This window comes from Equus przewalskii, chromosome 11, assembly GCF_037783145.1.
Source record: "Equus przewalskii isolate Varuska chromosome 11, EquPr2, whole genome shotgun sequence".
Classification (NCBI taxonomy): Eukaryota; Metazoa; Chordata; class Mammalia; order Perissodactyla; family Equidae; genus Equus; species Equus przewalskii.
The window spans coordinates 17,255,696-17,274,322 of record NC_091841.1 but is presented as its reverse complement, the minus strand read 5'-3'; the positions used below and the strand labels follow the sequence as shown (position 1 = coordinate 17,274,322).

General features: G+C 34.6%; 1 protein-coding gene and 1 pseudogene across 1 annotated transcript; both read left to right on the top strand.

Annotated features, from left to right (window-relative positions):
* The first annotated feature begins 4,258 nt into the window (after nucleotides 1-4,258).
* On the top strand, nucleotides 4,259-5,197 carry LOC103563596 (olfactory receptor 4C46-like). Its single transcript, XM_008539036.1, has one exon. The coding sequence runs from the start codon at nucleotides 4,259-4,261 to the stop codon at nucleotides 5,195-5,197; it is 939 nt and encodes a 312-aa protein (XP_008537258.1).
* A 10,384-nt stretch (nucleotides 5,198-15,581) lies between these two features.
* Nucleotides 15,582-16,492, top strand: LOC103563597 (olfactory receptor 4C16-like; annotated as a pseudogene).
* Nucleotides 16,493-18,627: the final 2,135 nt, after the last annotated feature.

Sequence of the window (18,627 nt, the reverse complement as noted above, 5' to 3'; positions counted from 1 at the left end):
TAATCAATGCTTTACTCATTGACATAAGGATAAACATATAGATTGCTGAGAAATAATAGAACACCCAGAAAGATCTCAATATATGAAGTTTATACAAAGATGTTAAGATAATTCAGTGGCTAAAGAATAGACTTTTCAACAAATCATGCTGGTTCCATTGACTATGCATGTGAGAAAAAAGTGAACCTCAACCACTAACTATATCACATCATATAAAAAAATTAACTCAAAATGAGTAAGAGACTTAAAAATCTACATGTTAAAGCTAAATCTACAAAAATTCTAGAGGAAATTTTTTGGACCTTGGTATAAATCACTATTCATTTGATATGACATATTTAGTATGAACAATAAAAATAATAAATCGTACATTTTCGAATTTTTAAAACTTCTACTCCTCTGATGTCACAATTTTTAAGTTAAAATATATTTCATGGACTACGAGAAATTTTACATAAAAAATTTTAAAGTATATAGCAAATTTATATATTTGTATATGTAAAATGTACATTATATAAAAATTATGTATGAAATATATTATAGATATTTATATAGATATGATGAAAGACTTATATCTATAATATTTTAAGAACATTTACAACTTAGTAATAAGAAACTCCAGGGGCCAGCCCTGTGGCGAAGTGGTTAAGTTCGCACCTTCCGCTTCGGTGGCCCAGGTTCGCCGGTTGGGATCACGGGTGCGGACGTGGCACCGCTTGCCAAACCATGCTGTGGTACGCGTCCCACATATAAAGTGGAGGAAGATGGGCACGGATGTTAGCTCAGGGCCAGTCTTCCTCAGCAAAAAGAGGAGGATTGGCAACAGAGGTTAGCTCAGGGCTAATCTTCCTAAAAAAAAAAAAAAAGGAAACTCCAGACTATTTTTAAATTGTACAAAGGACCTGAACCGGAATTTCACAAAGGAAGATATATAAAAGGCCAATATTAACAAGGAAATTTTAAAAAACAGCATCACTAGTGATCAGGGCAAGTAAATTAAAACTACAATAATTTATCACTACATAGATCTTAGAATGGCGAAAAAGAAAATAAGTAACTATACAAAGTAACAAAGATGTGGAACAACTGAACACTCTTCTTGTGTTTAGATATCTCTCCTCATTTTAATGCTGCCTGTTATTCCATACTGACCATCACAAGTCCCAGAGATAACTAATCAGGAATCTTTCAGAGTCTCTGTCTACTTCCATACCCCTCTGAGGAATGTCAAAAATGGCTTTTAGAGTCAAGTACTTTAAATTAGATGCCATTAATTTTATGCTTTCACTGCTCTAATTCTCAAGCAATCAAGAGTGGTTTTCCAGAAAATGTTTAATGTTGATGAGAAGACAAAAGCCCTGTCTCTTACAAGAGTCAACAAGGAAACTATATCACACATCCCCACACTGGAATTATGCCACTTTGCTATTCTACATGGCATTCAGCTTTCTTAGAAATCAAGATTTGGATAGAGAAAGAGGACTTTCACATGTTTGGTTCCCAAGGGCAGGGAATCAAATTCCCCATTCATGAGTGGATGTTTCTCAAACGTGTCTCTCCAGAATACCTGCTTCTAAGACAAAACCTTTCCATCAAAGGAGATAATTAACTCCTAGGAGAGAAAGTAGCAGATACAAGAATAGGTCAATGAACCTTCATGGGAACCTCTTTTAATATCCATGCAGTGTAAGGTGAAAGTGTCTTGTTGTTTACATCTCCACAGCAAGATTCATCATGTGTGGATTGACCTGTTTGAATATGTTTCCTCCACACTTTCTGCCTCTTGCCAACGGGACCAGAGCCAGCTATAGATGACTAATTCTCCATAATTTTCAAATGAATCCATTCTAAATTCAGTCCCAGATTTCGTGTGAAAATTCTTTGAGGGTTTAATCAAGATGGAAAAATTTACAATTATAAAAACTCTTTTATAACAACTGTTTATTTGATATTGTATTTTCTGAAAAGTCTCATTCTTAGTATGTCCTCTGTTTCATATTGAAACAGGACTTATTACAAGAGGAAGTCAATCTGAATATGGGAATGTTTTGAACACCCCTAAATATTATTAAGATCATCTAACGCTATAAGGTAAGTTTTTAAACAGTGATGATACTTATCAAAGATTGTTACTTTCCATATATAGTAATCATATGTTTCAACACTTTTTAAATATAGTAATAGAGCATTTCATCCTCGACACATTCTTCAAAAAATAGTTGGTAAATATCGGTAAACTAATTGGACAGGTACAAAATTTGAGGGTCATAAAGATTAAGCAGATAGTAGGACCAGCTCTCTGACACCAGCCACCATGCTTTTGCCATAAGACATCTCCTTTAGCAATCAACACTAAGTAGGACAATGAAATGAAATTTAAATACAATTCTCAAAGGTGTTACATAAATAACAAATTTGAATGTCATAAAACATCAACTGTTTACTCCAAGCACGAACATGGAGCCTCCTTCCTGGGATCAGTTGCTATAGACAATATGAGTCTCTGTGGCTTCTCTAACAGTAAAATTAGAGATGATTCTTGCCGAGCTTACTTATGGTTAAATATTTCTCTGTATTATGGCTCAAAATGTCAATTCTTCTTATCTGTGCATACAGAGTCATAAAAATAGATGAAAGGCTTATGTGTGTCTACAGCTGTGTGGAGAGAATATGTTCATGTATGTTTCCTTATTTATTCTCATAAAAATCCAAGAAGTGGATATTGTTATTCTTGCTTTATAGGTTAGGAAACATGAAGGTAAGGTGCCAAAAAAATGTACCCCAGATAAAAGAAGCTGTAAGTGGAAGAATTAGGATTCTGGTCTGTTCTTTCTGATTCTTAAACCAAAACACTTAACCACTGTGGTAGTCATTTTCAATATTTTGCAGGAGTCTGAGCGCCCATGTCTGCAGGGGGATTGGAAAAGGGTGAACTGTATCTGAGGGAGAAGTCAAGATAAAAATGTTTTCAACAAATGCAGCACCACACTGTACTTGATATTTGCAAGATCAAACATGTCACTGTGTGTGCATCTGTGTGTCTTTGCATGTGTGTGTCTGCTGCTAAAAATGTTTCATATACACTTGCCTCTGAAGTAATATTAAAGTACTTATAATTACTAGAATGATATAAAAAAGAGATTACTAGTTCAATGTTATTAGTTATAACAATATAGGGAACGGATTTAGAATACAAAGGGGAAAATAGTTAACCTGATCTTGGCCTTACCCTTTATTAGCTGTTTAATCTTTGGTGGGGTCCTTAATTTCTTTATGCTTCTATTTCCTAATGTGCAAGTTAAGCATAAAAATTATAATGGTAATCATCTTGTAGGTTTGTGGTAGGGACTAAATCAGCAGATGTCTTTAAAAACACTGTGTTCAGTTTTATAATTATTATAATGTCGACATAAGTCTCTGAGGTTACTTCCTCATCTGCCAAATGGATGAAATGCATACCAAATACACTGGCTGTTATCAGTATTAAATGGGCTCATGTGTGCAAAGCACTGCTACTATGTCATGTAGATAGCAATTAATTGTTAAAAAGTATATTTTTTAGTTATCATAAATTTATTAGACTTAGTCAAAAAGCATATGAATTCTTTTATAAAAGCTCCTGTATACTTTCTCTACATTCCCATCATCAATGACCTGTGACTGCTTATGTCAACTATTATAAATCATCTCCTACCTGGGATTCCTGTGCCTGGCTTCTACCTTCTTACTGAAACTCAGTCCACTTCATCCAAAACACACAAAGATCTTTACTAGAGCAATGGCCATGATTCCTCCTTCCTCAAATTCTTCTTCATTCTTCCACTCACGTTCTCGATTATCTTCCGTGGTTCCCCTTTTTCTAAGGATAAAGGGCAAATCCCTTAACTTTCCATTCATATCCTTTACATGCATCTTCTACCTCTCTTTTCTTGCTTAGCTGCCACTCTGTATGTGATATACTACTTCACATTTTGTTCTTAGTCATCTCAGATGACTAAGTGTGCACAAATGGTCTCCTATGTGTTTAAAAAAGATCCTCAAGTCTATACTCTTAACAGAATCTTAAACCAGGAGTCAATTTGAGCAAACTTCCCACATTAAGAAACTTTTCTTTCTATCTCAAAGAAATCAGAAGAATTTACAACTCAATGGGATTCACACATTTAATATTTTTTAGAATGGATAAGTTCAATTAATTTAGATTACATTAATAAAAATAAAAAGTTTTTTTTTCAGGTAATGCAATTAACACAATGAAATGGAATACATGGAGAACATGAACAATGTGACAGAATTTGTTCTACTGGGGCTCACGGAGAATCCAAAGATGCAGAAAATCATATTTGCTGTGTTTTTTGTCATCTACATCATTTCTATGGCAGGAAATGTGCTCATAGTGGTCACCATCACTGCCAGCCCATTATTAGGGTCTCCCATGTACCTTTTTCTGGCCTATCTCTCTTTTATTGATGCCTGCTATTCCTCTGTCAGTACCCCCAAATTGATTGTAGATTCACTCTGTGAAAAGAAGACCATCCTATTCAATGGGTGTATGACCCAAATCTTTGGGGAACATTTCTTTGGAGCTGCTGAAATCATCCTGCTCACTGTGATGGCCTATGACCGCTATGTGGCCATCTGCAAGCCCTTGCGCTATACATCCATCATGAACTGGCGGATGTGTGGCCTGCTAATGAGAGTGGTGTGGGTTGCAGCATTTGTTCACTCGAACATACAGATGCTCTTCATCTTCCAATTACCATTCTGTGGTCCTAATGTCATAGATCACTTTATGTGTGATCTGAATCCTTTGCTCAATCTTGCCTGCACTGATACCCACACTCTAGGGCTCTTTGTTGCTGCCAACAGTGGATTAATCTGTGTGTTAAACTTCCTCTTCTTGTTGGTCTCCTATGTGGTTATCCTGCGCTCCCTAAAGACCTACAGCTCAGAGGCAAGGCGCAAAGCACTGTCCACCTGTGTCTCCCACATCACAGTGGTCATCTTATTCTTTGTGCCATGCATTTTTGTGTACATGAGACCTGCAGCTACGTTACCAATTGATAAGGCAGTTGCTGTATTCTATACTATGATAACCCCCATGTTAAATCCCTTGATCTATACCTTGAGAAATGATCAGATGAAAAATGCCATTAAAAAATTGTGTAGCAGAGAAGCTATTTCAGGTGAGATATAAATTTGCCTGGAGCCTGACATTTGTTCAACTGAGTCATCAGTCAAAAGATCATTTTTGAAATAATAAAATATATTGGTATTAAACCACAACCACTGTAACAACTAATAAAGGTAGGCACTGTTACTATCCCCACTTTGTAAGGGAGAAAACTGACTGATAGGAGAAGGCATCAAAACAGCTATATTGAAGAGCCAGTAGCCAGAACCTAACTGATGTCTTAGACCTTGCTCTTAAATGTTGATACATGGCCAGGTAATGTTGATAGAAAAGTAAGATAATTAAACTAGTCATTACTTATTGTGCCACAGACTATGGTAAGCATACTGTATATATTAGTTCATTATCTATAACTAAAGTATAATAATTTTTTATTAATAATTCTGCTCATTTTTATACATCATAGCTGATAGTAATATGTTTCTTGTACTATTATTTTGTGTAACTACTGTAGGGCTATAAAAGCAATGGGCCATTTAGCTTCTGAGGGGTAATTAACAAAGATTACTCCATGTTTCCAAATTTCCTTGTATGCTTCACAGTCATTTTGTTTTGTTCATATCACCATTATTAAGCTGCTAACCCACTGGAAAGAGTGATGACTCAAATAAAAGAATATTAAAATTTCAGATAGCAATGTCTATTTATTGAGTAAACAGTCATCCTCTGTAAAGTGCTTGCCTGCTGACTAACAATAGTATCTACAAGGCAGCACAATGTCTGGTGCACTCATGATATCGAGTGAAAGAATAAAGGTATAAGGAAAGATGAATAAAGTCATTAAAATATAGAGAAAATGAATAGTACTGGAGACTAGGGAGTATTTCTTTCCACTTTTATCTGTTTCAGACTCTGAGAATTATTATTTGGGAAATCTCAACTGGTTTTTATTCTTGCTTACACTGAGGAATGTGAAAGAAATTGAAATTGAGATTGTCATCTAATGAACAAGTAGTTTACTTTGATATCCTCCCTCCTCTCAGGAAGATTTCATCATCTTGTGAATGTGGGCTGTTTATGCTGTATTTCTCTGTTGATCAGTTTACTTTTTGGTAATATTTCATTATGAAAAGTTTGTTTTTTAAAAATATAGACACATCTATGCATAAAGTATTTCAGGATAAATTTATTCCATCCATTCATTCTATCCTTCATTCATTAATCAATAAATATTTTTGAGCCCAAGGAATATATCAGGTACATTGCTTCAGTGATGCATGAAGAGACACCAGGTCAGGCTTTTTCAGAGCTTAAGACCCACAGAGAGATTGCCAGAAAAGAGCAGACAATTACAACACAACATTATAAATAATATGATAGTGGAAGCACAGTATGTTATGAAAGCATGTTTGAGGGACACACAACAAACCTGGGGCATCAGGAAAAGCTCCATAGATGAAAATACATAAAAAATATAGACCCAAAGGATGTAAATGAACCAGCACAGCTAAGAGGCATTAACTGGGATGAGAACATTCCTCGGAGAGGCAATACATAGCAAATCCCAGGAGCTGAAAAAGAGTATGCAGGAAACCAAATCAATTCAGTATGTCTGTGGCTATTAATTCATCCTTTCATTCAATGATTATTTATTGAATCTCCACTGTGTGCCAGGCAAAGTTCTGAATACTGAGTTTCTAAAAGGCTGAATAGCAAGATATGAAACTGGAGAGATAGGAATAGGAACGATCAAGAAGGGTATCATAAGTGTTTCAAAGCTTAAAGCTAAGTACCATGGGGAAAACATTGAAAGGTCTCTCAAACTAGTAAGTGATGCAGTTATATTTGAGTTTTAGAATGATAACTTTAGCTACAGTATGGGAAATGCATTGAAGGGGACAAGACTGACAGCAGAAGAGCATTTAGGAGGTTACTGTAATGATTTTGGTGTGAAAGGATAGAGGTCTGAACTCGAGTGGTGCTAGTGAGGATGCAGTTACGTTGTGGACACTGCTGCAGTCAGGGCAAATTCCTTTCAGTGCTCCAGTGCATCCAGGCCCCAGCTGCTGTGTGTTTAGGCAGCTAAGAGCTCACAGCCCCACCCTTCTCTTTAGAATCATACCTGAGAAAATTAAGCTGTCTCACCTCAAGTATTACGCCCACCATCCCGGTGTCTACCAGTGATCAATGACTGACTGGCATGGGGTAAAACAGGCCGGTCTCCTTGCCTCAAGGCGGGATCAGTTCTGTAGTATGATGTATATCCCCGAGCTCCTGTGGCTCCAGCCTGAAGCCAAACTCTAGCTGAGACCATATCTTTTTCCCCCTACCATAGTCAGCTTCTCTCAACTCCTTCTCATTATAAATCATTTTCAGAAAAACTTCCATATCAGGGCCTGCATTTAGGTACACAAACTACCATGGAGAAATAGAGAAAGAATAAAGAAATATTTAGGAATTATCAACAAAAGAACTTAATATTCTATGAAAAGAATCCATGTTCTGGCTTAAATCGCTGGATGGATGAGGAAACTGAGAAGATGAAGCAAAGAGATGGATCTTCTTTGTTAGTGTAAGAACCTCTCCACCCGCTGTGCAAACAGCATCTCCCCAGTTATCTGAAGGATTAACCCTGCATAACTGAGGAAACTGCAACGGCCTCTCCTGAGGCAGGTGCCACAAAAGGCAATGCTGGTTCCTCTCAGGACCAACACCCACCACCTTCTTTTTCTTTAGACCTATAACTGAATTCATATTTCAGCAGGTCGCCTCTTTTTGCTGAGGAAGACTGGCACTGAAGTAACATCTGTGCCCATCTTCCTCTACTTCGTATGTGGGACGCCCGCCACAACATGGCTTGTCAAGCAGTGCCATGTCCGCACCCGGGATCCAAACCAGTGAACCCTGGGCTGTGGAAGCAGAATGTGCAAACTTAACTGCTGAGCCACCAGGCCGGCCCCTACAAAGTTTATTTTAAAAACTTCTATTAACAAGAAAAAGTTTAACTTTTTACTAGCAGGCTTAACAATATTTTATTTTAATTTTGATGCTAATTCATTATATAATATAAATATATCTATTACTAACCCACTTATTTGATATCCTCAAGTTTTCTACAGTTTGCTCTTATATGCTATACAAATATCATTAATGAATATACAAGATCATATTTTCTGTGTTAAAACAATTTTTAACTGAGATATTATTATAAAGTTGAAAGCATTAATTTAAAACATGTTACCGATTATGAAGAATTTTCATTAAAAGACTTTAGCTATATTCCACAGGATAGTCTTTAATACTATATGTTTACATATCTAAAAAGTATTTTTCTCTTATTCTTTTCATTATTTTATTTCTCTTTTTAATGTATCACCTTCTTGGACATTTTCATTTCAATAAACACAGAAGAGGATATGATTTTTAAAAATAGTTTGTCACCAATAACAAAATATTTTTTTTCCTCACCCCCTTCACCCATTTTGCCCACCTCCCAGTCTCCCACCTTCAGCAACCACCAATCTATTTTCTGTATCCATGAAACTTTTTTGTTTGCTTGTTTTTGATTCCACGTAAGTGAGATCATATGGTACTTGTCTTTTCCTGTCTGACTTACTTCACTTAGTATAATGTGCCTAAGGTCCAGCCATGTTGCAAAGGATAAGATTTCACTCTTTATTGCTGAATAGTTTTCCACTGTGTGTGTTTATGTGTGTGTGTGTATAGACATATATTTACACATTTTCTTTATCCATTCGATTGGTTAGGTTGTTTCTATGTCTTGGTTATCATAAGTAATGCTTCAATGAACATGAATGTGCATATATCTTTTCAAATTAGTGTTTTGGTGGTGTTTTATGGATAAATACCCAGAAGTGGAATTGCTGGATGATAAAGTTGTTCTATTTTTAATTTTTGAGGAAACTCCATGCTGTAAAACATTATTTTAAAAAATATAACTATATGCAGTCTACAGGACACCCATTTTAAATTTAAGGGCACATATAGGCTGAATGCAAAAGTATGAAAAAAGACATTCCATGCAAACGGTAACCAATAGAGGGCAGGATGACTACACCAGTATCAGACAAAAAATAGGCAAAAGAGACAAGGATGGTCATTACATATGAAAAAAGGACATTTCTATTGGAAATTATAATAAATATTAATATATATGCATCCAGCATCAGTGCATCAAAACATGTAAAGTGAATATTGACAAAATGAAGAGATAAATAAATAGGAATGCAATAATAGTAGGAGATATTGATATTTCACTTACAAAAATAGGCAGACATTCTACACAGAAAATTATTAGACCCTAGATAGAAGAGTAGTCCCAAGACCTGACTTCACTTCTGTCTCTGTCCTTCTAAATTAGTCATCTTAATATAGTTCAAAAAAGTTTCTTCTATGTATCTAATTTACCACTACATAGGTAATTTTGAGAAAGATGATAAAGTATTACTCAATTTTTTTTTCAACTTTGTTTAATTTCTTTTATTCATTCATTCACTTAGTAAACAATTTACTATTAATTGCATGCCATAAACTGCTGTTTGCTAAATACTTACCATGATAAAGATATGGTGGAGAACAATAGGGTCATGGTCTCTGTCCTTAGTGTGTTCTTACAGCTTACAGAACTGGCTAAGAGTTTGAGGAATACAAATGAAACTCTTGGTTTCTAACCCTTATGCAAAGTCTTCCTATTTTAAATTTCTCTAGGCATTGATCATTTCAATCATGATTTGCATATGTCTGAGTTTTGGACACAGTGCTTGTGTGGCCTTGTTATGCAGGACACTTTCTCACACCTTTAAGAAAGTCTTTTCCATTGGGAGAAGTTAGTCATTAGATTCTCATGATTTTTGAACATGGTTTTGCAGACCATTCTGCAATTTTTTTAGTGTTGCTGTAACACTGCAATTTGTAATTGGCTCACTTCTTTAATCTCCCTGTTTTCTTGGGTTACTTCCCCCAGTCTCATGATTTAAGCTGTTATTTACAAGTAAACATCCCCAAATCTAGACTTACAGTCCTGATTTGAAAGTCACACTCTAAAAAATCGAACTTTTTATTGATCATTTTCCCTCGTGTATCCTATTCCTACCTGAATTTCAATCTGTCCTCATGGTCTCACTATTCATCCTTAGGACCTCAACGTGAGATATCGTTAGAAATGTCTTGCAGCATCATCACTTTGTAGGACTCCTTGATTTCAATTTAGGCTAGTAGAAGGAAAATGTTTAAAAAAGGTCAAAGCACACAATAAAATAGTTATTAGTACCAATGCCAGTATTGGAATTGCTACGTATGTAATCTGTAAAAGCTGTTTTAACTTCATTGAGTCAGTTATCTTTCATATGAAATATCATTGTTAATTCCTATCTCATGGAATAGTTATCTGAATTAAAAGATATAACATTGTAAAGAGACAGACTCAAAGCAGAGTGTACAAATGGTATTAAATAAATATTTGGTGTGAAAAAATATGTCAATAAATTGCATTCCTTAATATGTATCTTATTACTAATGTTATCATAAAAAATGGAAATAAATTTGAAAAAATATGAGTGATCAATTCAGTTTGCAAAAAGACTAGGTGTACATATTAATCCAAAAACAACTCATGATAAATCTATAGTTCTTTAGTGGAGGAGCATCATCCTCTTCATCTATTTGTATTTTTCATCTTTCTTCCTGGTATCTTTGTTTGTATCTGGTTACTGAATATGAGGAAGATTAACTTTCTATGCAATAAGCTAAATAGAAGAACCAAATTTTGAATTTGTTGCAACATCTAGGAAGTTCTAATTAGCAAAGGAAGGGAAACTTTGGAGAATAATATCCTCTAGGATGCTAAATCTTACATCATTGTGTCAAGTATTCCCCCTGGAATTTGGAGAAAATATTTTTTTCGGTGTTCTGAGATGACTGCTATCAAAAGCCTTGAAAGAGGAAGACTTGACACTAATTCAGAGTCTTCCAACAGGTAAGTGACAGATTATTTCCATTTCTGTACTCACAAAAGCATCTTTACAAAATAATCCTACTTGGTTTTCTGTTTCCATATTTATTGTGATTCAAAGCTCCCATGTTCTCTGACAAAGGAGTGGAAAAAAATGAACTACCTAAAAGTATTCAGAGGCTTACTGTTAACACAAGAAATAGAATAAAATATAAGCATTGAGGAAAAATGATCTAGTACTTAACAAATATTTTATGAGTACTAGATAAAAGGATCCAGTCCATATTTTCATGTTTATTACAGTTTCTTGAGAGAGCAGACTGTAGAAAAGTTCACAAATAATTTCCTGTGAAGTAGTTGGCAAGATATGTACTCACTAAGATCGAGGTACTAGAAAGTTAGAAGAGATTATGTCTGGTTAGAAATTATAGAAAAAGTTAATGGAGGTAGTGATCTTCACATAGCTTCTGGAGAATGCTAGCTTTTCCATCTCCACGTAATGGCTTTGAACAGAATATTCTACACTACAGTGTAGAAATATTACTTCTTGTATTCTTCCAAAAGGATATAATAAGAATATAATTTGCATTTGGCACACTTCAGAAATTTAATTTGGAAAGTTGAATACTTCTCAAAACATGGCAGTGAGGAGGCTTGAAACTAAGTAATGAAGTTGAGAGATCACACGCTATATATGGGGGAGGAGAGTTCCTGAAAATTTGGGGGTAAAAGTCTTCCCTTTTTTATCATTAATTCTCCTGCCCCAAATTCTCACACAAGTGATCATATCAATCCTCCTCCCTTCACCAGGTTCCTGCTCTATTTGGAAAGAAAATAAATAAATATTAACTATCAGATATATAGGGCAGCCAGATATAGTAATGGGTATTAAGTTTTATGGTGACATTTTCATTGCAGGCAGGCTGTTTTCTAGGGCATCTGTGAACCGGGGAAGCAGGAAATATGAGATTCATTTACACAGGATGAGGAACTCAAGGAAAGTGGATTATACACTCTTTTAATTGAGCTCTTGAGGGTTAAAAAATCTTGGGACAAGCTGTTATCCTTCTCACAAAGAATGTGAAATTCTGCATATACATAAAGTAGCATAGAATTTCTCCAAAAGAAAGGGAGAATTGTAACTGAATTAGGGAGGGATGGATAGTTTATGAGACAGTCCTTGTGGAAAGCAATGCTTCTCACTGTGACCTCTGCAATAAAACAGATTATTTAAGCATATGAAGATCTATCAATCCTTGCATTCCATCCTCATCTATTCTCCATCTTTGCCTGCCTGTCTTTTGGCTCTTCTCTGCTCCATCAATATCAAGAGATTATCTGTTTATTATAGTTTGACAAATTTAGTCATTCTAAAGTTGGCTTATCTTATCAAAAGAATTGAGGTAAACACAGTAGTTTTTAGAAGGTCTTCTGTATGATTAGTGTAGTTTTATGTCCATATTCTTGTAACCATTTTAGCATTAGATTCATAGAGAACCTGATGAAAGTTGTTAACTCTCCTCTGGAGGAAAAAAATGGACATATGTTCATCCTCCTAAACTTATGTAAAATGAGAATTAATATAGGATGATACAAAGAATGTAAGATTATTCTTGCATGCCCTAACGGCCAAGGATTCATTTTTTAAAACATGCTTTAAGATCATTCTATCAGAGTCCAATGTCTTATACGGCTATGCAGTGCTATTCAGAATATAACATCTTATATAGTAGACCATGGAGCTGATTCACTAAGTTATTTAAAATTTATCTCAGGGTTGTTTTCTTTTTCTTTTTTGGTTTTATAGAATGGGATACTATACATGATAGATAGAAGATCCAGTAAATTAATGATGCTACTATATTTTGTAATAAGACTTCCATCCAGGAAAGAAGCTAAAATAAATACACACATTCTTGCATTGTAAGCAATAATATGTAATAATATAGCAAGCGCTATAAAGAAAGACTTCAGAGAGCAGAAGAGTGACTTTCCCTTCTCACAGGCAATCATTGAAGGCCAGCTAGAGGATGTTTCTCAGCAGTTTTGTCCTTAAATTACCAGAAGATTGAAGTAGCTAGAAATGGAAAGGTGTTCCAGAAAGAAAGGAGAAGGCAAGATGAGCTTGGATATGCTGCACTTATTTATTTTTAATCTTTGGCTTCCACTTTAATTCCATTATAGACATTTCACCTGATGCATTTACTAATCTTTATATGCTCACATTGCCTCATTAACATATCCTGACTATACATAGACTTCAACAAATATTTGTTGACTTGGGAAGTATAGTCTCCCTTTTCTAGATGGTGGAGTATTATAGATTACAAAATGCATCCCTTTGTTCAAGATACAAAGAAAATCACTGAAATATACTTGAGGGCACACAACAGGTTTTCCAAAGAAATTCCTAAATATGTAGCTAAACTAGTCTGCATTGTTTGTAACATGAATGGATAGAAATTGGCTTTACAGCTGCAGATATGGGTGGAGAATTTTAAAGTCATCTGAAATTATTGATTAAATATTTGATTAGCACAAAATTATTGACAAGTTAAGTAATCACATATATTTATTATTCTCAATTTATCTTAAATATATTTGTCCAAATGGAAAGGAATAAATAAGCTTGTCCTAGAAAATGACAGGCAAATAGGATTCAAAACTGTACACCCAAAACGGTGGTCAATATCATGGAACATTGAAGTGACAGAGACTTTCACATCATCTTGCTCTCAATGCCTACCATATTTTCAAGGGCCAATGTTTTACAATACATCACTCTTTTAAATGAATAAAGGAAACAGTGAACTTATTGTAATAATTAAGATACCAAGACTCAGTTCCCTTATATTTTAAGATTTTACTCAAAATCTCACAGTGCAAAGAGATCTTTTTTTTAAGCTTTGTAAAACCAAACTGAACAATGTCATGAAAGAGTTTCCCTAGAATTGTTTTTGATTTGCAGGAATAAGTGATATTTCTGCTCTGTTGAGGAGAAGAAAATTGACCAAGGGAGAAGAAAAAATGTGTAAGGCAAATTTAATGTCTATTTAGTCTATCATAGTCTGTGCTTTTCCTACTTACAGCTTTCAAGACAATGTTTTGAAGATTGAATGGGACTGAGGAGGAGCAGAATAGAATAAATGTCTTCCAGATTATATTTAAATATATGATATTTCAGTTTATATTTTTATTTGTCACTTCCAGCATCAGCTTCACTTGAAAGATCTAGAGAAAAGTTTTGTTTCTGGAAGTGAAACCCATGAGAATAATTTTTTTCAAATGTGAAAAAAAAATCATTGAAAGAAGTGACATTCCCAAGTTAAATAATCAATGTCTTTGCCAGGAAAAAAAAGTAAATTAAATGAAGAAGTCAGTAACTGACTCTATACACTATACCTCTTTTTTTTTTAAAACTACATCTCCCACCCTCTTTGCCTTCTTTGCTCTGTTCTGGGAATCATGTCTTGCAGATACTTGAAAAATACAAACGCTATTTGGAATACAACTATGATTGCGCCCTACACTAACCACTTAGTAAAACAACCTGCAAACAATCACCCCAGATCTGAGATGCTTAAGCAGAAAACAGATACTATAGAGTAATAACCCACCCTCCTTTCTTTAGAAATGTAACTTCAGGGACTCTGTGCTAAAGGGCAATTTTCAGAAATTGTAAAAAGAAATATAGAAATGGGGAAATGTGATATATTGTCAAATATGAAAGAATATTCATTTTTGTTCATTGATATTTGTTGATTACAAAACGTCAAAAACATTCTTGAAGGTATAGCAGATTACTAAAAGCTGTAAGTGTTTCCAGTTCCTTTTTTCAAGCTATAATATCTGAGAGTAAGTGTTCGGGAAGAGTTGGAACATATTAAATTTATACATATATGCATATATATATATATAATATACATTTTGGATTATATATGTATAATAAATGCATCATACATAAATATATGTATAAATAAGACATTGTTTATGGGTTTAAGAGTGGTGTATGACTCAATATTTCTATCACAAACCTCCAAGGGCACTCAAATATTTCCTAAATGCCAAGTGACACACCATGCAAAACATGGGCCCTGAGGTTTTTTAATAACACAAAAAAGAAGGAAATAACAAAACACAGCTCTCTCTCACAATTATACATTAAATAAATTGGCAAAGTTAATCAAAATCATATCAACGCTAACAAAGACTTTTCTTTCAAAAGTCCTGTAGGAAAAAATCACATCATAAGCTTATTTGAAACTCCTTGTAACAGTTCTGAAAATGTTTGTTAAAAATTAAGGAACAAAGTATTAGCATGAATTATTTAAAAAATCACAGATAGGATGTCCTCCAAAGGAATATTTATTTTTCCTTAAAATGTTCCATAACATTGCCTAACACATCATAAATTAATCCCTCATTTTTTGCAGATGAACCATTTTACACTCATCCTTTCTCTTCATTCATGAAATCATGCGGCTGAATAATAATGTGACTGAGTTCATTCTGCTTGGGTTGACCCAGGATCCAGTTAGGAAGAAAATAGTGTTCATCATTTTCTTGATTTTCTATTTGGGGACCTTGTTGGGTAACTTGCTGATTATTGCCACCATCAAGACCAGCCAGGTACTTAGGAGTCCAATGTATTTCTTCCTTTTCCACTTATCCTTATCTGATACCTGCTTCTCTACTTCCACAGCACCTAGAATGATTGTGGATGCACTTTTGAAGAAGACCACTATCTCTTTCAGTGAATGCATGATCCAAGTCTTTACATTCCATTTCTTTGGCTGTCTGGAGATCTTTATCCTAATTATTATGGCCGTTGACCGCTATGTGGCCATCTGTAAGCCCCTGCACTACATGACCATCATGAATCATCGAGTTTGTGGTGCATTGGTGGCTGTGGCCTGGGTGGGGTCCTGTGTGCATTCTTCAGCTCAGATTTTTCTGGCCTTGAATTTACCTTTTTGTGGTCCCAATGTGATTGATCACTATTTCTGTGACTTGCAGCCTTTGTTGAAACTTGCCTGTACAGACACCTATGTGGTCAATCTGCTCTTGGTGTCCAACAGCGGGGCCATCTGTACGGTGAGTTTTGTCATGCTGATGTTCTCCTATGTTATCATCTTGCATTCTCTGAGAAACCACAGTGCTGAAGGGAGGAGAAAAGCCCTCTCCACCTGCGTTTCCCACATCACTGTGGTCATCTTGTTCTTTGGTCCTTGCATATTTATATACACACGCCCTGCAACAACCCTCCCCATGGACAAGTTGATAGCTGTGTTTTATTCAATTGGAACACCTTTGTTCAACCCTCTGATTTATACACTGAGGAATGCTGAAGTGAAAACGCTGTGTGGAAGTTATGGAGCAGAAGTTGATCTCAGATGACAAAAGACGGTTAGAAGTTTCTCAGTTTTCTTCATAGTCTGAATTGACCTAGAAGAAGTCCCTAGAGAATATTATCTTCTTATTGTGGAGTTAATATAATACTGTCTCAGGCTATGAGAGCTAGTTCCTTCAAGACTGTAAGTAATGTGAACACATATACTAGTTAGTATTGAGTCAATTTTATGTAGAGGAAAATATACCGTGAAGTATAAACAAGTTGTACAGCCCATTACCTTAGATGTTGCTCACCGCTGTGCTTCTGCCTCTCTCGCTTGCTTAGCCTCACTGTGGATTTCATCTAGTGTGTTCCCTGCCTTTCTTATGCTGCCTCTGGTGTTTCTGCTTCCAGATACTCTCACCTTTTATGCATATTACACAGCCTTGTAACTTTTAAGTCTTCCAAACCTTTTAATTTATTAAACAATTGTCTCATCACATTTGATCATGGACTTTCAACTTAGTTGTTCTTTCTGACTAGTACCAGATTCAAATAACTGTAGAAGCTCCATGTGGTAAAGGACGATATATATAATCTACTAATCTCCTTTTAAAATATTGGGCATTTACTCCAAATTCTTACCATGTGTTTACCTAGATCCTTCTAGGAAAATGATGGAACATAGAGAGGAAATTCATCCTTCTGAGACAGATCTTTGATCTTAGTAAGGTTTTGACTGTTAGGTTTATACTCAGAATACTATCATTAATAAAATCTACTTTGATGCTTCTAACTTAATTATTTCTAATTTGGGGGATGGTATTAAGGTTTCTCTTGAATCATACCAATTATGGTAATTTTTTAATAGTATCAGGTTATGATTGTAGCATAGATGGTCCAAATTAAGGATAATATATTTATATGGGCTGGAAGAAGACAGTGTAACCAGTTGGTGTTAGTGTATTTCAGAATATTAGTAGATTAGAACAATGAATGAAATGGCTCAGAGGAGGATATTTAGACCTTGAAACAGAAACATTTGTATCACAGATATGAACAGTGAATTTATCTTTTGGGGGACAAAAAAACCTGTGGAAACAGAAAAAAAATAATAATGGTTGCCAGGGTTTCAGAGGGAGAAGTAATGGGATGAATAGGTGGAACACAGGGGAATATTTGAGAAGGGGAACCACTGTATTTTATTCCCTAATGGTTGATACATGATGTATTGTATATGCCAAAACACATAAAACTATACAACACAAAGAGGAAACTCTAATAAAAATTATAGACTTTAGTAAAAATGTATCAATATTTGTTTACCAGTTGTAACAAATGTCCTGCACGAATGCAAGATATCAGAAACTGGGAAACTGTGAGGCAGGCAGAGTGAGTACATGGGAACTTTGCATTTTTTGCATAACTTACTCTAAATCAAAACCGAACTAAAAATTAAAGTCTATTTAAAAAGTTATACTTGCAACAGAAAGTTCAAGTATTCACTACCATGTTTAAAAGAATTTATTTGAATATATATACAATTCATTATATAATTACATACTTTATTAAGCCACATATTGATACTCTGAAATCCTTTATAGTTTATCCTAGTATGCTATACAAATATCATTAATGAGTACACAATATTATATTTTCTGTGGGACATATTATTTTTTTTAACTTGAGGAGTATTATTTTAAATTTGCATGCATTAGTTTGAATGCTGTTGCAGATCAGGAATAATTTGCATTACAAGGCTTTAGCTATCTGTATTACACAGGATAGTCATTAATACTTTATAGTTACATGTCTAAAAGGAGTTTTTCTCTATTTTATTTCTTTATTTTTTATCTTTTTCAACATACTAAATTCATGGACATGTTACAGTTAATAAACACAGAATATGACATAATTTTTTAAATAGTTTAAATCTCCAATAATAACAAAAAGAGTTTGAGTTTTTACTACAAATTTATCCTATCTAGATTTATCTTATATTCTGAAAGGAAGTAAATGTAAAACTTATGCTTTCAAAGCCTCAGGCAGGATTTTGCATTCTAAAAGTGTCTGAGAAAGCTTAGAGTCTAAAACTAAATTTTTAATTTACTAGAAAAATATTTTATACAAAATGAAAGCAAAAACATGTATATTCTACCACCTTCTTATTGCTATGCAATATTCTAGAAG

Excerpts from the sequence above, each read along its gene's own strand:
- LOC103563596 (XM_008539036.1), top strand. The coding sequence starts at position 4,259 with ATGGAATACATGGAGAACATGAACAATGTGACAGAATTTGTTCTACTG.